At 38.8% G+C, this 22,788-nt stretch overlaps 1 protein-coding gene across 1 annotated transcript; it reads right to left on the bottom strand.

Moving 5' to 3' along the window:
- Positions 1-2,258: 2,258 nt before the first annotated feature.
- Positions 2,259-20,835, bottom strand: si:ch211-214e3.5 (zinc finger protein 518A). Its single transcript, XM_034860159.1, has 3 exons — positions 20,463-20,835; positions 16,806-16,883; positions 2,259-9,428 (listed from the first exon to the last, which is right to left on the bottom strand). Exon 3 carries the CDS (start codon positions 9,406-9,408, stop codon positions 5,308-5,310), a length of 4,101 nt encoding a protein of 1,366 aa, XP_034716050.1. The 5' UTR covers positions 9,409-9,428; positions 16,806-16,883; positions 20,463-20,835; the 3' UTR covers positions 2,259-5,307.
- Between the last annotated feature and the right edge of the window lie 1,953 nt (positions 20,836-22,788).

Raw genomic sequence — 22,788 nt, 5'->3', positions numbered from 1 at the left:
ACCTTTTGAATGCAATTACTGAAATAAATCAAGTTTTTCAAAATATTCTAATTTACTGGCTTTTACCTGTATATACACACACACACACACACAGGCCAAAAGTCTGAACACACCTCATTCAACGCGTTTCCTTTATATTCATGACTATTTACATTGTAGCATCACTGAAGGCATCACATGAACACATGTGGAATTATGTACTTTACAAAAAAGTGTGAAATAACAAAAAAATGTCTTATGTTCTAGTTTCTTCAAAGTAGCCACCCTTTGCTTTTTTGATAGTGCTGCAAACCCTTGGTGTTCTCTCAACGAGCTTCAAGAGGTCGTCACCTGAAGTGGTTTTCCCTTCACAGGTGTGCCTTGTCAGGGTTAATTAGTGGAATTTCTTGCCTTATTAATGGAGTTGGGACCATCAGTTCTGTTGTGCAAAAGTTAGGTTGATACACAGCCGAGCGCCCTATTTGACAACTTTTAGAAATTAAATTATGGCAAGAACCAATCAGCTAAGTAAAGAGAAACGAGTGGCCATCATTACTTTAGGAAATGAAGGTCAGTCAGCCTGGAAAATTGCAAAAACTTTGAATGTGTCCCCAAGTGCAGTCACAAAAAGCACTACAACGAAATTGGCTCACAAGAAGACCACCCCAGGAAAGGAAGACCAAGAGTCACCTCTGCTGCTGAGGATAAGTTTATCCGAGTCACCAGCCTCACAAATAAATTAACAGCAGCTCAGAATGGATACCAGATGAATACCACACAGAGTTCTAGCAGCAGACACATCTCTAGAACAACTGTTAAGAGGAGACTGCGCGAATCAGGCCTTCATGGTCAAATAGCAGCTAGGAAGCTAAGGAGAGGCAACAAGCAGAAGAGATTTGTTTGGGCCAAGAAACACAAGGAATGGACATTAGACCAGTGGAAATCTGGGCTTTGGTCTTAAGAGTCTAAGTTTGAGATCTTTGGTTACAACCGGCCTGTCTTTGTGCGATGAAGAACAGATGACCGGATGGATTCTACATGCCTGGTTCCCACCGTGAAGAATGGAGGAGGAGATGTGATGGTGCTTTGCTGGTGACACTGAACCAGCATGGCTACCACAGCATCCTGCAGCAACATGCAACATCCCATTCGCTTTGCGTTTAATTGGACCGTCATTTATTATATAAGAAAGAGAGTGATGGAGTGCTGCACCTCCAAAGTCACCAGAGCTGAAGCCAATCGAGATGGTTTGGGGAGAGCTGGACCGCAGAGTGAAGGTAAAAGGGCCAACAAGTGCTAATCATCTCTGGGAACTCCTTCAAGACTGTTGGGAAACCATTTCAGCTGACTACCTCTTGAAGCTCATCAAGAGAATGCCAAGAGTGTTCAAACCAGTAATCAGAGCGAAGAAAGAAACCAGAATATAAGACATATTTCTCACTTTTTAGTTAAGTACATAATTCACGTGTTCATTCATAGTTATGATGCCTTCAGTGCAAATCTACAAAGTAAATAGTCATGGAAATAAAGGAAACTCATTGAATGAGGTGTGTTTACACTTTTGAACTGTAGTGTGTGTGTGTATGTGTGTGTATATATATACATATATATATTGCCATCCTTGATTTGGTGGCTGGGATCATTTTAAGCGGTCTATATTATACAGGTTCCAACTTGGAATCAAAAATTAGGATTCCAATCGGATCCTGCTTTTGTTTTTATTATTGGAATTTTTGAGAAAATGAAAATGAATCCGGGGTTTTGTGGGTGAGCTAAAGAATCAATGAGAAAGTTGGGCGGAAAAAGTCATAAATACAATGTTATTGTTAAAGTAATGGAATGAACATGTAGTGAACGCTTAATTGTGTCGTAATTCTGGCGATTTTATTGATCGTATCCCAAAACTCAAAATTGTTATATCATAATACAGACATGATTTCAATTCAAGTTTCAAGAATGACAAACCAATCAAAAAACTGAATCTCGACATAAATATTGCAATGACAAAAGGAAAACTATTAAGAACCTTTAGCTACTTTACATCCTGTTATTTTACTTCGAAGTATTGAATTCGTAAGCAATATTTAGTTGCACCCCAAACCAGTTTGAAGAGAAAAACACCAACCACATAAATATTTTAGGATAAGAGATACATTTAATCATTTAAACAAAGTTATAACAGTTATCCTTGTGATGTTACACATTTTGCATTTTGAACGTCAAGTTCAACGAAACGTTAACATTAATTGGAGATTTATTCACTTGTAAATTTTCCTTAAAAATTGTAAAGAACAGTATGTTTGCAATAGCTTTTTTACTGGGTTGGGATGTTATTACATCTAAAAGGGAACAAAAACAAGATTGATTGTTTGGGAAAATGGGACATTATGACCAAGGAAGTTAGCTTTCTGCTATTCTAGGTGGGTTTGAATTAAGCAAAAGTTCAACATTTTGTGAAATAAGCTAATTTGCAGTGAATATCAAACGCATGTGGTTAGCCTAGGTCAGCATAAAGACTGGAGCCAGGGGGGAAAGGCCAGTCTGGCTTTGTCCACAGCAACCAACAACCTTAAAGTTCACTAACCAACACTTTGACAGACAACAGTCTCTGCTCCGGTCTTTATGCTAAGCTAGGCTAACCACAACCCAGGCTCCAGCTCTGTACTTAACCCCGACATTTCCATCATTTCACGTCACCCTTTAGAAATAAGGGAGTAAGAATAGCCTACATATGTTGAACATTTCCTATAAGAAGAGAACATCGCATGAAGCAAGTAAAGGTTGAATGCTTGCTTGGTTTCATTGGTAAAAATGAATGAAATGTAGCTACTACCCGTGCTACATTTGTAGTTTTACAGTAAATTATTTCATGGAAATTCACCTAATGTACAATAAAATGTCTTGATGATTGAAGCGGTTGATTAAAAGGAACATTTAGCAAATGCTGGTTAAAAGCGGGACCTGCTGAGGTCAGAACTTCATCACTTGGAGGCTGGCTGATTAGAACCATTTTGAAAGTATAAAAACATTAGCATGGCTTGCATTGTTCAGTCACTTGCATATTGAACGGAATAAAACGCCACAGTTCGATTATCATGTAATGCAATCATTAAAACCCATAAAGAAAAGCAAAGCCCGTGTCCTGTTGTCATTAAGAAAAGGTCGCAATGTAACATTAAAACATATGTATGTACAACATACTGGACTTGATGACGCCAGTGAGCCGATATATAGTACAACATTAATGCAATAACAGGTGAAAGCTGACGCAAAGTTTAAACACATGGATAATGTTCAGAGCTCTAACACCTAAAAGGTCTACAGAGCATAAAAACAAAAACAGTAACTATCAAATAACCTCTGAATGTATTTGATACCAACAAAAAAAACTGTTGAATCAAGAAAAGTTTAAAAAGCTATGAAAATGTCTGTTTTTATTTGGGGTGTCTGCTCTTTGTTTTAAGTAAATTACTATGCTTTTTTTTGTTTTTATACATGCCCTCGTCTATTCATGTAAAGTTTATCGCCCTCATCATATTTTCCTTCTGGGGTTATCTAGCCAACCCCTTGCATTATAAAAGTTAACTTTGTCCTTATTCTTGTCAGCATTAACACAGGTTGAATGTCTCTATTCCCCAAAGGGTTGTGGTAAGGGTTCAAGTGCCTACAATTAGTTGATGTGTAGTAAGACGGTTCAACATCATTGGCTTAGCCTTCTAGCGGCTTAAAGGGCATATTTTTGATCTAAAAAAATATCTGCAGTTTAACCAAAAGCAGTTGGAATTTTGATGTATTATTGTTTGAGACTTGGGCCATTATTCGAATAGAATTTACAGTAAATGTTGGGACCTAGAGTGATTTATTGAGAAGTTAATTTTGACAACAGTTAAAAAAAAATAAAAAAAAATGCCAACCATTGCCACGTTCCAGTTTCTAAATTGAGATGTTTTGCTGCTTCCTCGTACTGTGAGAAAAACGTCTTTGGGTTTGGGGCCGTGTGTCAGACAAAACTCAGACATCGAATGATGTTACCTTGTTCTTAAAAAAATAAAATTTTATATATTCTGACATTTAACAGGCAACTAATTGAGAAGATTGACAGATTGATTGATCAGGAATTTGATTCCTGGTTGCAGCCCTAGTTGATATTCCTTACTGACACGTTATACTAAATTTATAAATGATTAAAAGAATGCAGCTATTTTGTCAACTTTGACATCATAAAGGTTTCAAAGTCGATGTCAGATCTTTCACTCAAGCACTGTGACAACACTTGACTAGCATTTCTATATTGTTTCTGGCAGATTTTTATTTTATGTTTCTCTTGATGTTACCATCCTGCATCATGATATTCAATGAACAAACATTGCGACTCACAAATAAACAATAACCTGACAGCAAATTACTGGGACCTTTAAGATCTACAGTTAACTCTGAAATCAAATTAGAAATATATGATTAACATGAGTATGAGTAAACAGTCTGATCTGCTGACAACAACAATATCTTTGCATGGAAACTGCATAGGGTGCAAAATGGGCTGTATAATCTGTATTTCTCAAGTACTGACAGGGACCATGGTTAACAGATATAGGATTTCTCTTTTCAGCAAAAGGAATTTATAAAACTATCAGTCTATTTTCAACACTTGGCAGATTTAGGATTACTGTGAAAAATATCTTCTCTAGTTATGACAAGTGCATGCTACAAGTTGACAAAATCCTGACAAAGAAACTTAATGAAGATAACTGAGTAAAATGCAAACGCCTTCAATTGTATCAACTTATAAAATGGAATAATTTAGACCAGAACATTTTCAAAAGCGCTAAACGAAAAAGGAATTTTTCTACAAGCTTTAGAGTTAAGCTATACAAATAGATTTGTCTTCATGTGCAGGTCCAGGATAATAAAATATCCAAAGTCCCTTAGGCCACTAGGCCTCTGCTTTTTTGAATGTAATGGGCAAAAATGACAAACCAGATTAATATGAAATCACCTGAGTAATTTAATCAAGCTCTACGTACAACCTTTGCTGATACTGTCTCCTTTTGTTAAGCTAGTGCTCTTACCACAGCTCTAAATTACAGTGTACCATTTTCACAGTTCAATTTGACCTGTGCATGCATGATATAAACCATGCTTGCAGTACATCATTTACCAGAAAATGCACCTATGAAAAGATAAACTACGATTCACTGAGGAATATGTATTTACAGGAACAGAATTTGAAAAAAACGTAGATTGGAAGGGCATTAAAAAATATACAACTTAAAACTTTGTTCCACCTAAGAGACATATGTCTTTCACTTAAAAGTAGATGGAAAACCTTCAGAACAGCTTATTCCAGTCTCTAGTTGCCTCCATGAGGTGTCGCTGGCCGTGGCCTATCCAATCTTCTTGGCTGTTGAAGAGCCGACCACAAAACCAGCAGTCAAACACCATAGGCTCTTGACTACAAGCGGATAGTTTTTTCACTACCTCATACTTTTTTTTGCTTTTTTTCCTCAACTTCAGTTTCAGGAGGAATCGCTCTCGGACAGAACTCTGAACTGGCCGGGGTCTTGGATCGTCGCTGCGAGACGATGCACCTTTGGTCGAGGAATTCTGCCATAGAGTGGCAAGCTCAGAGAGAGCTTGGATTGTTTTCTGAGACAGAGAGACCTTAGTAACAGCACCTTTGTACCGGTTTACTACCTTCATGACATTGGCCACTTCGGGAATGTCAGCATCTGGATGATTGAGCACCACTACAGGTTGGTATCTACGAGGGCATTTGACCTGCTGTAGAGAACTGAATGGTGCAAGCCTTAGTGTTCTTTCAACTTCTTTGGCTACAGGCTTCCATAACACAGTAGTCTCTTTCTCAGTCAGTACTTTATTTGAGAGTCTTCTAGCTTTATGCACCGTTGTTGGAAGCTCGTCAAATAACCGTTTCCTGCGTCTTTTCCTTTGGCTTGGAGGCCGAATTGGCCTTGGGGCTAGGATAGGTTTCTCTGCTTCGCACGACTGTATCTTTACATTCATCTGAGAGGGTGAAATGCAAGATCCCTTGACATCTTTCTGTGCAGTATTTTGTAGGGTGATCATTTTCTTTACTCCACTGGAGGAATTTGCATTAGTTTTGTTTGATGACACCAGAAAACACTGTGTTTGAGGTCTGGTGGCCAAAAACAAAGGTTGACTGCTTGAGGTGGGAGCAACGCTTGTAAGAAGGCTACCAGTAGGAGTGACAATTTTAAATATGACTTTGTTCCCAGTACCTTCACTGGCTCGGCTACACTGAGTCCCAGTATTTACGTCTTGGTTGTTCAATTTCAAGCCTGATTTGGGTGGGGATATGTATCGGAGCAAGAATGCCTGGCGACCAGTCTGCAGGGCGCTGGGTTTGTCCGCAGATTTCACAGGCACGGCTAGAACTGGCCGTGAGTTCAGTGGGAGTTGTGTATTTGCCAGACTGAGGCCAGGAGCACTGGGGGTTGGAACAAAGGGAATAGACCTCTGTACCAAATAGCAAGTTGGCTGTGTCTTTCCCGTTTTGTCGGAAGGTGCATTTTTTGGTGTGCTTGAGAAGAGTACAGGACCCTTTAAACCTTGGCTGTTGATAAGGTAGTGGTTTGAGGTGGTGCTCACACCTGGTTGAACAGCAGAGAGAAGCGTTGCCCCTTTTTCAGCAGCTCCTGCCTTTGGTGTAGATACACCCATCCTCCTGCTGTTTGGAGTAAGGGTTACTCCAGTAGGGTTGCTTGATCTTTCTAACCCTGACTTCATATAGGATACATTGATCTGAGGATTTCCAGAATTGGTTATCAATTTAAAACCTGGAGTGGCTTTGAGCTGAACCGGCATGCCAAATTGATTCTCACTAGTTCTCAGCAGTACTGACTGCTTTCCCTCGGGCAATTGAAGAATTCTTAGAGTTGTTTTTGTTTGTTTTGAAGAATCATTAGTCACAAGTTGGTTAATGATTGCATCTGAATGCTCCTCCACAAAACTGCCCAAGGACGTTGAACCAATCTTTGTTTCTGACTGTTTGTTAGATATAGGAATGCTCTCCTCCTCAATTTTGATAATATTAAAGTCTTGGAGCACTGACTCAGGATTTTCATCCTCAGTGGCAGGACCGTCAACACTAGCGATGCACGAATCGACCTCAATGTCACTATCTGACACCTTTTCTTGATTGGGGTCTTCTCTATTGCCACTTTCTGTGAATGGCTCTGGAGACTCTGCCAAAGTCAAGCTAAACTGTGATGATTCACAAACACTGTCTTTGTCTACTGAATGTTCAGACATATTGTCAAAGTTTTGGGTAGTGTTAGGGGAGGTGCCAAATGTTTCCTTGGAATAATTGTGAAAAGTGAATACTTCTTGGTTTGGTGAGTTTTCTGATCCCATGGCACTTTCTCTGCAGCTACCTGAAGTGGATAGGGATGACTTGGATGGAGGTGCTGGATTAGTCAAAAGCTTTTTAAAATTTTGCTTGTTTTTATGTTCAATCTCAGTTTTAACCTGATCAGTTTTTTTTGGAGTACTCTGAGAAGATTGGTCATGATTTTCTATAGTGTTAAAGGAGGAGTTACCTTTGTGTTTGTCAATGAGTTTTTCTGTTACCCTATCAGTCATCAATAACTCATCTGCAGCCCCACAGTTTTCAATAGTGTCTTTGGAGACTTGCTTGGAAAGCAATGTGTCCTGATCAGTGACCTTACCTGCACACATTGATTTGTTATTACTGATTTGAGAACCCCTATGGCAGGTTGCATCAGAGTTATATGTTGCAGAGACAGATTTTTTTTCAAACTTACTTCTCTGGGACAAGGTTGTTTGACTTGGGTGACTCTGGTCAGCCCCATGAGCAATCTCATTTGACATGGGATATAGTGTATCCGCACAAGTCGAAGACCTACCTAGTAAAGGATTAGTTTTCTCGCCAACATCGTCTCGGGGTGGGGTGGAATCAAGGTTGCAAACAGAGGTTTCTTCCTCCTCAATCTTCACTTTTACTGCCATAATATCCTCTTGAGCCATCTGTGTGCAAGATCCACTTTTTGGTGAAAGAGCAGAACAATGTGATGGTAACTTCTTGCTATGTGAGCATTCCCCATTCTCATGAGAGACTTTACCTTTTTCCAACACAGGATTTGGTGCCGAGGATCCCACATCTTCCACAAATGTATGGTTTTGAGTGGATGAATCTTGCTTTGCTGTTGGTATTACTTTGAGGACTAAATGTTTTTTGCCATCAACCATCTTGAATCCCATTACCTTGGTTGTACAGTTAGGGGGAAGAGAGATTTTGTTCTTAACCATCAAAACAGTCAGTCCATTAGGATTGGCGTGACTTGTAGCATCAGAACTTGCAGAGTTGTCACATTCCTGTAACACTACTGGGATAGAGTGCTCTGCATTATGAGAGCTTTTGCTCCAATTTTTATTTTCCTTTTTTGCGACAGTCCCATCCACAAAGTGGTGGGTCTCCTCGAATGATATCTCTGGTTTCATTAGCCTGCCATTTAGGTTTGGTAAACTCCCAGAAAGACAGTTCAGTTTTGATATCCTCTGAGCCTCCTGTGATTCACCACTCTTTTTCAGCAAGAGTTTAAGGCTTGCAGGTGAATTTGCTGAAATGCTGCTGTCATCTATAGCCTTCCATGCATTCCTTCTCTCAACCTCCTCTTTGTGAACAGCTGCTGTGTGTTTTTTAAGATACTCGCCTCTTGATGCACCATAGCCACAGATCTGACATGTGAAAGGGAATGTACCCGAGTGAGCTTTCATATGCTTCTGGTGATCTTCTTCATTCAAGCTAATATTTCTGCATTTTGAACACTTCCAATGACTCTCGTTATGATGATGGATGTGCTGGACGAATGTTCCTGCATCCACAGTTGTAAACTCACACCAGTCACAGTTAAACTGTCCATTTAGACTGTGACACATGATGTAGTGTCTGGTGAGCAAAAGCAGGGAGTACTGAACATCGTTGTTGCAGAGCTCACATGTAACCAGAGTATTCCTGTGCTCAATCCGATGACGTTGAAGAGCAGGGAACTCGTTTGTGGAAAAACCGCACAGGTCACAAGGGTACGTAGGAAGGGTTCCATTATGGACCGCTCGAAAATGTTTGAGAAGATCATTGGGGCTATATGTGGAATCATCTTTACACACCGAGCAACCAAAACTCAGAATCTTTCCAGAGAAAACGGCCCCCTGCTGAATTTTACAATGGGATTTATTGTGAGTTGGTTTATCTTTCGTAATGGAACTCCCATGTTCTTTAATGGAGGATTCTTCTGCATCATTGAAGGGTGGCCCATCTGTCACTTCTCTCAAATGCTTGTACACAAAGTCCTTTACCTTTTCTTTCCCTATTACTGATATGTTGCCGTTTTTGGCAGGATCATGAGGTATTGTGAGGTCTTCTTCCATTGTTGTAAATCTACAGATATCTGTAAGAGAAGTAAACAAATGGGTTTTATTAGCCAAGCATCCCACTTACTCTAAATGCATTTACCATTGCTGCATAGCAGAGCAACTAAATCTATTATCCATGTACTACAAAGCAACTGTCCAATGGACATGATAATCCCTGTTCCAAATAGATAAAGGGTGGTTTCATGCACCACACAGCAGCAGCATTTAGTGTGGAGGTTGGCCACCTGGAAATAAAGACTTTCCACCAACATCACAAGAATTTTATGTACTTTTATAAAATAAAAAACATTAACATTCATAAAAAAACAGCATATTTCATATGTTGGGATGTAACAACCTCCCGATTTAATACTATTCACAATTTTAACAGAATGAGCAGCAGACAAATGATCTTTAATATAAAATGTGCAAAACCAGCGTGTGCAAAATTGCAACAGAAATTTTATTCTCGAAAAACAAACATTTTATTAACCCTTGTGTTGTCTTTCCCTCAACATAACATCCCTATCTCAATGTTTTCTTGCTTTTCAAAAAAAGTTTGACTTTTTTTGTTCAACACTTATCATTCCCCCCCAATGTCTTTGTCCCCTTTGTTGACGTTTTCTCACTTTTGACATTTTAGCCGGTCAAGTTTTTGACACTTTTTCCAATATTTCTTTACGTAAAAAAAAACAAACTCTGCACCTCCTCTTGGTTCTGTTTTCCGGATTCAGAAAATGTAGCATGAAGGGAGACTTTGGCCAATCACAGGTCATTTAGAGACAGAGAGAGAGCATTCCTTTTGGCTGTTCTGCACATGCAGTAAGCATGAGACAGAGACCTACGAGAAGAGCGAATGTCAGAATTGGCAGTAGTAGAAGTACTCAGATTGTTTTTTTTAACAATCAATACGGCACAGTACAAGTTCTGCATATATAGTGCTGCTCATAGGTTTAGGAACCCAGGCTAATGTTGACCAAAAAGAGAAAAATAAAAAGTAAAAAAAGTCGTTCTGAAATTTATTTTAATGCCTTAATTAAAAAAACATTTAAAAGGACACCCGTTTTCTTTAAGAATTAAAAATGTATAATAAATTCATGTTCTTCCTTAAAATACTAGGGACATAAGTATACACACCCCATCTGTTAAATTTCCTTAGAGGCAGGCAGATGTTTATTATTAAAAGGCCAGTTATTTGATGGATCAGGATACTATGCATCTTGATAAAGTTCCCTTGGCCTTTGGAATTAGAACAACCTCCCATCATCACATGCCCTTCACCATACATAGAGATTGGCATGTTTTGGATGGCGTAGTGGATATAACACATGCCTTTGGTGTGGAAGATCTGTGAAGAATTCCCACTGCGACACATCAACCAATGGGTCCCTGAGTAAGACACTTAAACCCCTAGTAGCTCAAGAGGGGTGGCCTCTGACACACATAGCAATTGTAAGTTGCTTTGGATAAAGGCGTCAGCTACGACATGTAATGTAACATGTCATGTTTTATTTCAGTTAGCCTACTAGGTGGTTTGATTTGCATTTAGAGATGATTTTATGGAAATTTCCCCATGCCAATCTCTGGGTACCGTGAAGGGTATGTGATGATGTGTGTGTGTGTGTGGGGGGGGGGGGTCAGGATGCGTAGTATCCTGATCCATGAAATAACTGGCCTTTAATAATAAACATCTGCATGCCTCTATGGGGATTTAACATATGGGGGTGTATACTTATGCCCCCAGTATTTTAACGAAGAACATTTATTTATGATACATTATTCATTCACAAAGAAAATTGGTGTCTTTAAAGGTTGGATTTTTCCTTGTTTTTTTAATTAAGGCATTAAGATCAATTTCCAAAAGAATACACTCAATATAATGCTGGATAGTTTAATGCATAATAATGCGTCATGATTTAATTGCAAGGATTGTTGTAAGTAATATCTGAATCTGCAACGTAACCAGTAACCTTTCTGTCAAGTAAATGCAGTAGTACAATGTTTTCCACTGAGGTAGAAACACAGTAAGTAGTGATCAGTTGAGTTGCATATTGTTTCATCAAATTGACTTTACATTTGGCAGGTGTATTGCTCAGTCGATACGATGAGCAGTTCTCTGCAATATTGCGAGCAGTACCTCTGGGGGTCAAGCTATCATCCCACTCCAAACAGGCAACTATGGTTGGGTAACAAACTTTGCACTTTTTAGGATACTGACTGGATCGGTGCTACCGAGGACTGATTCACGTTAAGTCAAATGACCACGACCACTGTGTTGACATTACAGAAGTCTCTTGTTTGCATCTTGGAGGCTACTTATTGCAAAGTAACGCATGTGCGACTCAAAAAGCACTCGACTCACATGAGGGAGTGACAGCGTATATAACGCAGGGTGAAAGCGTTTGCGGCGTGGTTAACGTTAGACTGGCTCTGTTACAGGCAGGCACCACTGTGTACTGTGTAGCACATTTTAGCAACAAGGCAATTCAAAACACTTTGATAAAGCATTAAAGAGCAGGTTAAAAGAGAACAAAAAACTGACAAAACGAAAAAGGCCCAAAAGGGAATGTACTCTGAACGGCCGCATGCTGAACGGGAACTACAGCAGTTTACTGTATTATAAAACTGAAAAACATGGAACCCACTCTGCCCCCACTTATGACCATCGCACTTAGAGGAAACACTCTCATCTGCAGCACACCAAAAATCCAAAATAAAGATATCGAGAGACATTTAGTCAAAACAGAAACCCTCTAGTCTGCATACCAGCGTTGTCAGTGTAGAACAGGTGACACATGCATGCAAAATCACGTATGGACATTAAACTGACAGCATATTGCTTTCTCTTTGACCTAGATTTCTGAGCTCTTTCAAGCCGGAAGCTCTCCTGGAAACTTGCTCATTTGAATGTAAGACATTATATAATATTCATGTCTGTGCTCAATTAAATATAACAGTATGGAAACAGTGAAGAACAAACAACCCTAAAGAACCACTACATTTACTAAAAAATTTAAATAAAAAACACAACACACACGAGGGCTTCTTCAACAGGTGTCCACAAGCTCATTATTAAGATCAATTTAGCTCAAACCAGCATGGCGCTCATTTGGTTCCTGACCTGACAACTGTTCCTGTTTATATTTCACTGTAATACACGACAGCACCATGCAGTCACAGCTAGGATTGGGCAGTATATCAATATTACATTAACATGATATGAAACTAGAAATCATCTTAAATTTTAGATATTGTAATGTGACCAGTGTCTTGTGGATTAACAGGCTGCATCGTGCTAGCTTCTGCATTATTTGCCTTTACCCACTTAGTCATTATATTCACTTTATTTAAAATCTCATTGTGTACATTTTTTTGTGAAAGCACCAAAAGTCAACCCTACAATACAGCAATATCCACATTGATGTATTTGGTAAAAAAATATTGTGATATTTGATTTTCTACATATCGCTCAGCTTTAGTCAAAGCTAACCACCGAAGAATAAAAAATGAAGAGCTTAAAGCGCCCATATTCTGCTCATTTTCAGGTTCATAATAGGTTTACATGGTTTCATTTTCAATTTCCAATTTCATTTTCAATTTTCATTTTCTTATTTTTGTTGTACTGCACATTGCTAGATCCTGTTTTCACTCTGTGTGTTTAGGTCTCTGTTTTAGCTACAGAGTGAAACATCTCACTTGTTTTAGCTACAGAGTGTGATATCTCACTTCTTGTTGGGAGTGGCACATGCTCAGTAGCTAGGTAAGATCCCTTCAGCTAGATAACCCTTTCTCCAACTTTGGTCAGTACAAGGCAGGATTAGCTGGGAGACTTCTTCTAGACGAGGGCCACTTGTGGAATACCTGCAGCACAGGGACAGGAAGTAGTTCTTTTGGAGATTATGGTCAACTAGTGGGTGTTGTAGCAGTGTTTTGCCATTGAGAACGAGCTAGCATGTGCTACGGTTAGTTAGGCACCTCATCTCTAGTGACGTAGAAAGTCGTGCAGATGTTGAACAGTTCACCCAGAGACTGAAGGCAGAGGACATTCAGAAACCGGATCTCACTCAAAACAGCAGGGACAGTATTTTATACTAGTTTGTATGTGTGTGAAAGCACCAGAGACACAAAATAACACCCCAAATCCCAGAACTAATGTTTTTTCTTCATGATATGGGCACATTAAAGACTGTCCAAATGTATGAGAGAGTATCAAGAAGGCAAGGACAAATGGAACGTATGCCCTGACCTAAAGCCGTATGACCTATTGATCTATTAGCCCATGGCCCACCCACATAACGACACACATTAAGTTGTCGGACTCAGGACAGACAAAGTAGAACACTTTTCAATTCATTAACTTCATCAGTTATCAGGCAAATAATACGCTGATACAGATGATATGCAAACTGCCAAAAAAACAGGGTTTATCCCTAATATACTGTTAACTGTTTATTAGGCCTACCTAGCCAAGTGTAATCCCATATTCTACCTTCATCCAGATTATGTTTAGTTTTTCTTCAAATTGTTGTATGAACATTTTGGAGGATGTAGTTTGCGGTGCTCCACAACCTTTTGTTTAGGTTGTAATTTTCCTTATGTAGACATCCTACACATCATGCCAAATTCTTTTTTTTAAATCTAACTCCACTTAAAGTTTCTAAGAGGTTTTATTGGATTGCCAAACTCGATCCTACAACCAAAATGTCCATATTTACATATGTTATAAGGTAATTTTGCCCAAAGTTAAAAGAAATAAATCTCTCCTACGTCTATTGATTTGAAGCCATGCAGGCTTTGAGATTTCCATTTCTTAAGATTTCCACCACAAAACAATGGAGGACAACCAAATGTAATTTGTGGTGATCACAGCATTGAAGTAACTGCTGGTTAAAAATAAATTCAACATAAACATCTCTTTTTAGAAACAAAGTCCCTGTTATTCCGGATAATCTACAGAACACATTGCGCTAGTTACTGTGGCGCCTGGGGATGTGGCCTGGTCCCCGATGGATCAGTAATGCTTTCAAAGAAGCCAAAAAAAGATGGAAAAATCTCCAAAAAGGCATCAATTGACAGACTAGACATTTGTCTAATATGTCACAACAACATTTTATTTCCAACATTTCAACATAAAACCAAAAAATGCCATCTGCAAAAGTTTGGGCACCCTCCAGAGTTAATACCTTGTACTGCCCCCTTTGGCAAGTATCACAGCTTGGAAACGCTTCTTGTAGACAGCAAAGAGTTTTTTTATTCTTGTTTGAGATATCTTTGCCCATTCTTCCTTCCAAAAGTCTTCCAGTTCTTTGAACTTTCTGGGCTGGCTGTCACTCACTGCTCTTTTAAGGTCTATCCATAGACTTTCAATTATGTTGAGGTCAGGAGATTATGAAGGCCATGGCAAAACCTTCAGTTTACGCCTCTTGATGAAATCCACTTTGTAGAAGTGATCCCTTTTTTTTTGGCCCCTGCGACCTGATACCGGATAAGCGGTCGAAGATGGATGGATGCCTTTTTTAACAAATGGCATCAAGTTAGCGTCCAAAATTTGCTGAAATTTTATTTAATCCATTTTTCCTTCTACTCTTAAAAATGTCCCCTGTGCCACTGTCTGCAATGCAACCCCAAAGCATGATTGATCCCCCCCCCCCATGCTTAACAGCTGGACAGAGGTTCTTTTCATTAAATTCTGTGCCCTTTCTTCTCCAAACGTACTTTTGCTCATTACGGCCAAAAAGTTCTATTTTAACCTCATTGGTCCACAGAACTTGTTCCCATAATGCATCAGGCTTGTCTATATGTTCATTTGCAAACTTTAACCTCTGATTTTTGTGGTGAGGACGCAGAAGAGGTTTTCTTCAAGTCAAGTCAAGTCTATTTAATCAACAAAAATGGAAATTACAGTGCTTACAGGCGCCATCTCACCCATAAAAACTAGAGAGTTTAAATACAATTCAAACTTTTTTGAGTTTTGAGTTTGAGTTCTTGGTCTTCCAGATCTTGCTCTAACTTCCACTGTTCCTGATGACTGCCATTTCTTAATTACATTCCGAACAGAGGATATTAGCATCTGAAAACCCCTTGCTATCTTCTTATAGCCTTCTCCTGCTTTGTGAGCGTCAACTATTTTAAGTTTCAGTTTTCTAGATAACTGCTTAGAAGAAGCCATGGTGCTGATTGTTGGGGCGAGGTCAGATGAGTCTGGGCATTTAAAACCTTAAGATTGACATCACTTGGTCTTTCCAGACGATGATTGAGAACAATCCGATGCGGTGCATGCTAGAAACTCTGCAGGGTGCCAAAACTTTTGCAGACGCCATATTTTATTTTCAGTTATTTTGAAAGTGTAAATGATGGAAATAAAAACTAACTCTTTGTGACATATTACATGAATATCTAATCTGTCATTTGATGCCTTTTGGAGATTTTTTTTTCCATCTTTTCTTGGCTTCTTTATGCACAATAATACAAATTGTTACCTGGGGTGCCCAAACTTTCAAGCCCCACTGTAGATACTCTTGAAAGTATCATCTGGTGTTTTAAGGCATTTCCTGCAGTTTGCCAGAAATTGTAGCAACTACAGGGGTTAAACGTAAGAAGACCAAACGACACTGGGTCATTAATATATATACAAAAAAAAGTTTGGAACCACCTTCTCATTCAATGCGTTTCCTTTATTTACATGACTAGTAGACTTGTAGATTATCACCGAAGGCATTAAAACTATGAATGAACACATGTGGTATTATGTACTTAACAAAAAAGTGTGAAATAACTGAAAATATGCCTTATATTTTAATTTCTTCAAAGTAGCCACCGATTGCTTTTTTGATAGTGCTGCAAACCCTTAGCGTTCTCTCTATTAGCTTCGTGAGGTAGTCACCTGAAATGGTTTTCACTTCACAGGTGTGCCTTGTCAGGGTTAATAGTAGAATTTCTTGCCGTATTAATGGAGTTGGGACCATCAGTTGTGTTGTGCAGAAGTCAGGGTGGCTAATTTGAAGAAACTAGAATATAGGACATGTTTCAGTTATTTTCCCACTTATTTGTTAAGTACATAATTACACATTTGCTCATTCATAGTTTTGATGCCTTCAGTGATAATCTACAATGTAAATAGTCATGAAATTAAAACGCATTGAATGAGAAGGTGTGTTAAAACTTTTGGCCTGTACTGTCTGTGTGTGTGTGACACACACACACACACACACACACACACACACACACACACAGGTTTTTATAGACATTTTAACTAAGCAATCTTATCTTTTAATTTATAACGGTGGTAGTGTCACAACTCCACCCACTTGTTCAGGTAAGGTTAAAAATGTTATTTTTTAAATTGTAAGGCCCACACTTAAATTACTTGCTAAGTAAGAATAAATTTAAAAAGTTGAATAAGCAATTATTACCTGTACTCCTTTAGGCCAAACTCAAACGTTAATGCATGTTGTGTCTGGAGAAGAGGAGCATGTAGTGTGTCCCAGTGCCTGTAAGAGACAAAAGAAGAACAATATTACTTCAACTGCAGTTTTATATAAACTTTACAGTTCCCTCTTTAAATACTACCAATTGTGAGTGGTTTAAAGTGGAAATATTTATGGAGAACATATTGTTGACCAAAATGTGAGTATAAATTGTTTTGTCGCACAGCTTGTTTGGTGATTTTACCACCAAAGTATCAATGTTGACATATTAGTTTCATGTTACTGTTCAATGTTATGAATATGAAAGTATATCTCATCAACAGAAAACAGTAAGCAATGGCTCTGCTGAACGTCAAGCCATGTGCACTGCCGTTCATACCATGTTATTGAGTGACATATATTCCAAACAAACATTACTTGGTGGACATCTGAAACTTTTGGTGACATGTTTCATCTTTACATATTTCCATTAAACATAATGTTTCTACATCTAACGGCAGGAAACAACTCTTTTTGTCCTTTTGATACTTTGCTATAAATAAGGTGGGACATTGGCTGTTGAAACAGCTCAGGCAATCAAGACTTAAGGTACCCTCTGGAAGTTTTCACCTCTAGTGTTATAGAGCAGTGTTTTATGCGAGGGACATTTTTGAATAAGTGTCTCGTGCACGCACAATCACACACGTGCATGTGGGGGATGCGATACACTTTCCTGCCATTCGTTTTTTACCAATCTGATTTAAAGGCGGCGTTAACAGCCAAGAAACACAGCAGCATGTCAGCAAAGAACCAAACTAGTAAAAAATGCATGATTTCAAATAGTTCACACACACACACACACACACACACACACATACACTTTGTCCACCAAAGGACGCTCTACAACGTCCCTGGGGCCTGTTGCACGAAACCAGGATAAGGGATTAATCTGGGATATTCAAGTTATACTGGATGGATTTAGGTTTGACTTGGTTGCACAAAACCAGGTTGAATTAAATCCAGCCAAGTAACCTTGGAGATTTTTCTTTGCGGCTAACCTGGTCTGGAGCAGGCTAACAGCCGGGCTAAGACTAATCCTGGAGTCTCATGCGTTCAATCAGCTGCTGCGCTGATAAAAAATGAACGTGCTTAACAGTTATTCCGTTGTCTTCTGCATGTGTTCTGCTTTATTTTTATTAACATGCGTTATTTGTCACTATTGTTGTCATGAGTTTGATTTAAACCCCTACTATTGCAGTTGTTTAGATGGTTATAAATGGTTGCACTTAAGAGATTAAGTAGGACAATGCAGCAAAAATATTCCCAGATGATATTAATGGCACACTGGTCAGAGACCAATACATTCATGATTTTATTTTATTGTTGCTTGTCCTTCTCTAATAAAAGGACAGTTTGTGTTATTTTTTAATATGTTGGCCTAATGTTTTCTTATTGTAGCTTACTTTAGTTTCATAACCTTCTCAATAAGTTTCATATCACTGGACCAATAACTTGGCCTTTAACCGTACTGTATATAGTGTGTTACAGTACTGCTACAGTCTGTTGGGCTTTTTCTCTCCGTTTGATAAGAGCCGTATTTCCCTTTACGCATATTCTTCATCTCCTCGTTATTTTCCATTAGAAGCTGCTGCTCATTAGGTAAAACATATGCTGCGTAAGTCTTCTCCATCTCTGCATCAGTAAGTCTGGGATCGATACCGTGGTCTATTTGAGAAAGCCGTGAACGTGCACTTGTCTCGGATCACACTAAGTCAAGCTGCGCTTTTTCCACATCCTGGATGTCTTTATTCTACTTTCGTGCAACAGGCCCGTGTTGGCAACACTAATTTTGTTTTTGTTATAGTGTTTTTGTTTGAAGGACGTTTCATATCTTAATTTTATTTCTCAGAACTTTAATAACTTTTGATGTTCCTCTTTTTTGTTGTGACAAAACATTATTTTAGTGTAGACGTCGAAAACGGTTTTGTTACGCGTTTCTGAATTTTTTTCTCCATCAGATTTTTTTAAAACAATCCTTTATCGGTCAGGCTCTACTGTATTAGCTTTAGTCTGATATGGTTCATATGTAAATAGTGATTTGTTTTTAAAGTATCTGTTAATGTTATATAGCCTAGTCAATGTTTCATTTGACTATTTTATTACTGAACGCAGACATCATGCGCGCCGTCACATCCTGTGCCACCCACCGCCGCAGAAAAAAAGCTAAATTCTCAAGAAAACTGCAGCTTTATCCGGATTGTTACAGGCCTACTGATGGCAAGATCTGTTACGCCTACTTTGTACCAATCACTCTTATGACCATAGTAGTGTTAGAGCAAAAACAGGAAAACACCCTTTACGAGATCACTTGTGAGAGTGCGAGAAGCTATACAATTACATGAAAACTGAACCAGTGCTGTGAAGGCCATAATAAGGGCATAGCCAATGCAGTGTTACATGTGGAGCTGAAATGATTAATGGGAAAGTCAAGTAACAGAAAATTAATCAAAAAACAATTTGATAATTGATTACTCATTTAAGTTAGGCTATTATCTACAAAACAATCTTTTCAACAAGTCTTCTAGTCTAGAAGCTCACTTTTACACTTAAATGAGTTAGCATTGAACTGACAATGACATTAATAGAGGGGGGTTATTGAGATAACTAAAAATAAATTGATTTGTTTCCGAATGCAAATTATTTCCTGTGTGCCATATGTCCCTGATATAGACCAAATCAGTCAAAGTGCAACAGGATGTGTTCATTAAACACGTGTTTATTACAGGCACTTTCATCCCAATCCAACATTACACTAATGAAGTATTAGTGAAAAGTCAGGGAACCGGGATTAGCCTTTAACTTCATACTGTCAGCTGTAAACCCAGGGAGGAAGCCATGTTGGGGAAAAAATGGCTGCCGGGATTTTAGTGACTTATCTGCACCAGACTTCAGTCTAAGAAAATGTCATTTCTGTTAACAAACACTTCTGACTTAAATAATGTTTCATCAATAGCATAAGCTTACTTAAAACATTATATAAGTATGCAGGAGATAAGCCTACTTAGCTTATATCTTTAATAAAACTGGATATATGAAACTAATAGTATATTGAAGTAGCATAATGAATGAGTAGGACTGTAGTGGACAACTGGACTGCAGGCAAGTAGGGTAGTTTAGGCCAACACCATTTAAAGGGATAGATTAATAAAGCATGGAGATGAGAGGAAAAAGTTGCATCGTCTCATAACTGCTAACACTCATCCTCAGTAACACAACACAGGGACAACAACGTGTTGCAAAAATGCGAATCTCTACCTCAACCATACAATTCGACATTTTTCCCCCCACAATTGTTTAATTGAATCTTTACTTGTTCGAGTGACTTGCTCCATAGTCGCTTAAGTTTAGGAAACGCGAGGGAACGCTGCATCAGTGGAAGAATTAAAGGCTGTAGACAGACAGCAACAAAGGACTCCAGAATGTACGCTGCGATATTTGATTTCACTGTGGCAATTTGTATCTCGAAACATGGGCAACATTTGAGTTACTTCGCGATAATGTTAGTGTCTGTGGAGTTCAATAACCAGTTATTTTACATCAAAATAAAGCCCCCCCACCCACGCGAAGATATTTAAAGTTACAGAAAAATGTGTTAGTTCTTACTATGAACTCGATGGAAGTTCAGGCGGCGTCCTGTCAACGTCCGACATTATAAAAAGGAGGTAAAGGTTGAAAAAAAACACCCAGCAGAAACATTTGCCTTCCTTCTCTTCTCTCTATGAATCCACAGCGACGGCGGCCATGACAGTCCATCCGGGTACTAATGTGCTCTTGACACTCATGTAGAAGCGGATGAATATGTATTGCCTGTCAAACACTAAACTAGTGCCGTGAAGGGCATATTTACGCTAATACGCAGTTTTCAACAACTTTACTGAAGTGAAAATATATATTGTGTTCACCAGCACATATCCATAAGGACCTAACGGTGTTTTTGCAGCATGAGCCCTACGTCATTCGTTGCCAGTGGGTTTGTGTGTGTGTGCGTGTGTGTGTGTCCTAGGTGGAAGAAGAAGCAATGAGCAGCAATGGCGGATCCACGCCACTTCCTATTGAATTCGTTACATGTAGGGTAGACTGACATGCCTTCCTTTCTCGCCAATGAAATCTTTTATTTTTAGCTCTATATATTCCTACCTATAATAGGCCTACATCATCTCTCTCTCAATTTATCTTTTGGTCTTTCTCTCCCTCTGTCTCATTCACATGCACACAAACTTACAATAGGCTAATGAGCATGTGAAGCACACACATTGTACAGTGTGCACTCCCAGTATTTCACACCAGCTTTATTAGAGCCAGTGTCTAATTCCAAGGTGCCAGTTAAGTCTATGTGTCTCTGCTTGCCTCCCTGATTTTCTCTGCCTCTTCATGTTTTGTATTAATGGCCACCTTTATGACCATTTGGATTGAGAAACTAGCCTACCATGGAGTTGATTATTCAATTGATCACCGATCAACATAAGCTAGAGTATGTCACTAGGTCCATATTGTAGCTGTTCTGGTCTTTTGATCACGTTGCATAATCTTCATGAGCAAATGGACTTTGTTAAGGTGTTGTGGAATTGCAGATGTTAATATTTCCTTTTTTATTACCCCAGGGGTACGCTATGCTTACAGGGTGTAGCAACATATGAAGCAACTTCAACAAAACATTGGGTATTTAGCTAAAATTCTGTTGTTTTGTGTTCCCAGACGCAGGGGCGTGGCACAGAAAAACATTCAGCCACATGTGGCATTTGTCATGTTTTGTGTCATATTACATTTTATTTGATATACAGTCTAGCCCCAATTTCTTCTTCCTTCCCTTCTTCATCTACACCACCTTCAAAGCTCTTTTCACCTCCGTCATCCTTTGCACTTTTTTCTTTCTCTAATAATTCAGCCTATTTATTTAGTGCAGACCTATCTAGAAGTAGGAAGTATGATACATAAATATTAACATTCGATTAGGTATGGCCACAATTGATGAATTTAGGTTAAGTTTTACATGCAATCTATCCTGTAAATCAGTTTATAGGCTATAAGTGCATGTACTTTTACACATGATTAGAACCACTCAAGAAATAGGTTAAATAATACAAGTAGCTAACTGTTCCATTGTGGGAATTGCAATAGACTTTGTAAACACCTGCTATATTAACCTAACTGAATGCAAGAAGATTCAATACCAGCATCACGGGAAAGAAGCAGGCCTGGACGCAATACAGTAAAACCTACACATATAGCCTGCATGAAATGCACTCATTTGTAATTACCTTTGTATTTACCTACCAATAATTTGTAATTAACTAAGAGAAAACAACTTTACTGTCAGAGCAGATGTTCAACCAGAGCATTAATGTGTAACACAAAGCTCTGAAAAATGTGCCTCCACTCTAAAAAGCTTGCTTATAGACCATGAGGGGCGTAGCACAAAAATCTGGGACCTGTAAAAAGCTATTCTCTTTGGGCCCCTCCCCGCATCTACAGCTATTCATTTTCAGATCTTTTTGGGCCCTTCTCAAATGACGGTCTTGGGTACTCACTCTGATATTTATTTAGTCCTCTAAATGGTTCTACATCTTCAAATAGCAGGACCAGCAACACAAAGGATCTTTAATCCTGACCCTGCTAGACGTTTTTTCAGGGGTTCAAACTTTTCAATGTAGTTTGGAGTGAGATTTGTGTGGAGTGAGATTCTCAATTTAAAGCATTTATACATTAAATGCCAAGTCAATAGTAACGCTCTGTGATGAATACGTATGGTTGATCAGCATACCTGCCAACCTCCAGGAATCATATCCTAAAAGGTGCCGATTTATCACCCCGAGTTCACTTTAATAACTCTGAGAAGATACAGGGCAAGGAAGCCATCAATCATACACAGACCCAAACCCTTTCTACTGCAGCCTGCTAAATGTGCATCTGGAGGAAATTGAAACTTGTT

The sequence above is a fragment of the Etheostoma cragini genome, chromosome 21 (assembly GCF_013103735.1).
Source record: "Etheostoma cragini isolate CJK2018 chromosome 21, CSU_Ecrag_1.0, whole genome shotgun sequence".
Lineage (NCBI taxonomy): Eukaryota > Metazoa > Chordata > Actinopteri > Perciformes > Percidae > Etheostoma > Etheostoma cragini.
Note: the sequence above shows the minus strand (reverse complement) of the source record. Positions and strands in the feature narration are given on the sequence as shown.